The 2,685-nt window shown below is 53.2% G+C and overlaps 1 protein-coding gene across 2 annotated transcripts in view; it reads right to left on the bottom strand.

Annotated features, from left to right (window-relative positions):
• Positions 1 to 2,685, bottom strand: part of LOC105303090 (coronin-7) — a 58,495-nt gene that overhangs the window by 34,703 nt on the left and 21,107 nt on the right. The window contains exon 7 of one of the 2 annotated variants that reach the window (XM_011376473.2): positions 1,659 to 1,709. The exons of the other annotated variant lie outside the window; for it this stretch is intronic. Within the exon in view, the coding sequence (XP_011374775.1) occupies positions 1,659 to 1,709 (51 nt within the window). The remainder of the gene's footprint in view (positions 1 to 1,658; positions 1,710 to 2,685) is intronic. 2 annotated transcript variants of the gene reach the window in all.

Below are 2,685 nucleotides of genomic sequence, written 5' to 3'. Positions count from 1 at the left end.
CCCTTGGACGGCAGCCACTCTGTCTCCACCTCAGCATTATTACCGTCCCCTCCCTTCTGGAGGAGGAAGAGGAGGAGGAGGAAGAGGAGGAGGGAAAGGCTAGGGGAACTGGCAATATCAAGTCAGGGCAGGAATGGGGGTGCCATGCACTGTGCCCCAATCCCTGGTAGGAGAGGGTGACCTAAGAAAGCTGAGAGGATAGGGCCTCAGTCTCCCTCCTTTAAGCTGAGCCTGGGACCCCCGTTCCAAGCAAAGGCTTGGAGGTTGGCCACAGAAAACTACGGTGGGGCGCATCGCTCACGCCCACACTGCCCTGAGACTCAGACTCAGCTACCCTGCCAGCCAGACAAAGCTCGGCCTGGGTAGGTGGTAAGGCGGGGCAGCACCAAAACCAGTTCTGCCCAGCTTGGTTCACCTGTCAGGATGGGGCCTCCTTTAGATCTTTAGCCAGTCCAAAGTGGAAGTGAATGGACCGTCTTGGGCAAAAAGTTGCAACTGGCTACCTGAGGGGAATCCTGTGAGTGTGAGTGTGTGTTTGTGTTTGGTGGGGACAGGGCCCTGGCTGGTTGAGTTTAAGTTGCTGGATTACCCTTGGCCCCAGGTGGAAAAACAAGTCCTAGAAATGGAAACCAGGGCATCTGTGACGGGCCTGGGGCGTTGCTGGGGAGCTCTTCCCTTGAGTTGGCAACAGGACCCTGAACTTCACCTTTCTAGAGAAAAAGCCTCCTCGGTATTGAGAAAAACCTTTTTTTAAATGTAAATCTGCTCATCTCACTTTCTGCTTGAAACTCTCTAATAGCTTCTCACAGCACAGGTGACAGGCCCTGCCTCCCCTGTGCCCCTCTCTCCTGGAACAAGCTCATCCTACCTCTGCCCATCTGTGTGTATCCCCTTTGCACTACTCAGGCTTCAGCTCCAAGCCAGCCCCTCAGGAAAGCACTAGACTGCTCCAACAAGAGAAGCCACCCCCATGCCCCTGCAGCAATTTGCCTATGTGTCCATCTCGTTCACCATAGAACATTCTGTGCCTGGCACCAAACTGCTGTTGAATAAATGAATGACTCCCCAGTGGCTCAATGCCTGTAGCATGAACCCAAGGCCCAGCCCTCCCACTCGGAACTCCAAAGGCCACATGCACCCTATGCACAACCACAGACAAAACCAAACACGTTCAGTGCCTGGGTCCCGTGGATCTGGCAGGGCCCCAACGCAGTCTACAGACCTGGGGCAGATACCAAGGGTCCGCCCACTGCGAGACCAGAGGGGTGCAGAGGGTGGTCCTATGTCTTTTGGCTCCTCTGTGGCTAGCTTATGCTGACTATGCCAGGAAGGGTGGGTGGGATGAGGGTCCCAAAGAAGGAGAGGAAGTTAGACTCTCAAATTAGCTTCCTGAAGCCACGGGACGCCTCTACTAAAGGCCTGTGGGCAGCCTGGCTGCACCCCACCCTGTGGTCAAAGCCAAACCCTCCCAGGACCCACAACACGCTTCCCAGAAACAGCTGGAGCCCACCTCTTAGGTGACCTCCCCGCACACACCCACCAGGCCTCAGCCAGGAGCATGGGGTGTGGTAGAATCTGTCTGCCAGGAGGCTAACTCTGCCCCCACCTGTACCTGTTGGAGTTGCTGTGGTCTCAACCCAGCTGTCCATACAACTCACCTGGGAGGCCTTGGGCTTTGCTCTGGGGTCGAAGATCCGCAACTGCTTGTCCTGGGAAAGCAGGAGGAAACAAGAGCGCAATTAGGGTGGGCAGGGTCCCTGGGAACCAGCCTGACTCCCTGACCCCCAGGCTCTGATGGCCCCATCCCCTACTATACAGGGCTGGCATCATGTACCAGAAGACCCCTCCCAGCCTGGTTCTGCTTTATCATCACAGAGAGGAGGCCCCCTTTCCTGCCCCAAACCCCCACAATAGGGAACTCAGGGACAAGAGTTCACATTTCCTAAGCACATACTACGTGCCAGGCATGTTATATGCAGGATCTCTCCCCATCTTTTCAACCACCTTATGAGGTAGTGTTATTACCATGATCCCTTCACAGATAGAGACTAAGAATCAAGACCAGAATCAAACTGTAGGCTATCAGCTGCTACACATATCCGGTTCTATGCTCGGCCCAGCCCAGAGGGCTCATGGGACACTTAAAAAACTTGGTGTCTAACCAGGACGATGAGTTTACACATCCCAACCGTTACTCAGCACACAGCTCCTAATTCAGATTACCGAAGAGTAGCAATGGAAACAGATAAAAAAGAAAAAAATAAGATGCCCATACCTCGTATGAGGACTTTACCTCTGTGGAATAATCTGTGTGAGTGTGTGTGTGCGTGCGTGCGTGCGTGTGTGTGCGTGCGTGCGTGTGTGTGTGTGCGCGCGCACGCACACGCACGTGAGCATGTACACAAATGTACATGCACAAAGAACTGGGAGAGAGAGGAGAGGCAGAACGTGCATCCACTATTTATAGGTGTGGCCATGATAAATTGATAAGTGCTAAAAGGAAGATGCAGTATAACATGGTGTGCTGAGATCCTACTGTGGTAAAATAAACAAAAATCTCTTTTTGTCTAATCATGTTCCTGTAGGTTTTGCAAGTTTGCTGAGCAAGGAGAAAGGTGTTCACCAACATAAGCCCTGTGTTAACATGGCTACTAGGGGTGGGGGAGGTGGGAGTGATGAGCTTTT

The sequence above is a fragment of the Pteropus vampyrus genome, unplaced genomic scaffold (assembly GCF_000151845.1).
Source record: "Pteropus vampyrus isolate Shadow unplaced genomic scaffold, Pvam_2.0 Scaffold300, whole genome shotgun sequence".
Lineage (NCBI taxonomy): Eukaryota > Metazoa > Chordata > Mammalia > Chiroptera > Pteropodidae > Pteropus > Pteropus vampyrus.
The sequence above is the reverse complement of the archived record's forward strand: the minus strand, read 5'-3'. Positions and strand labels throughout refer to the sequence as shown.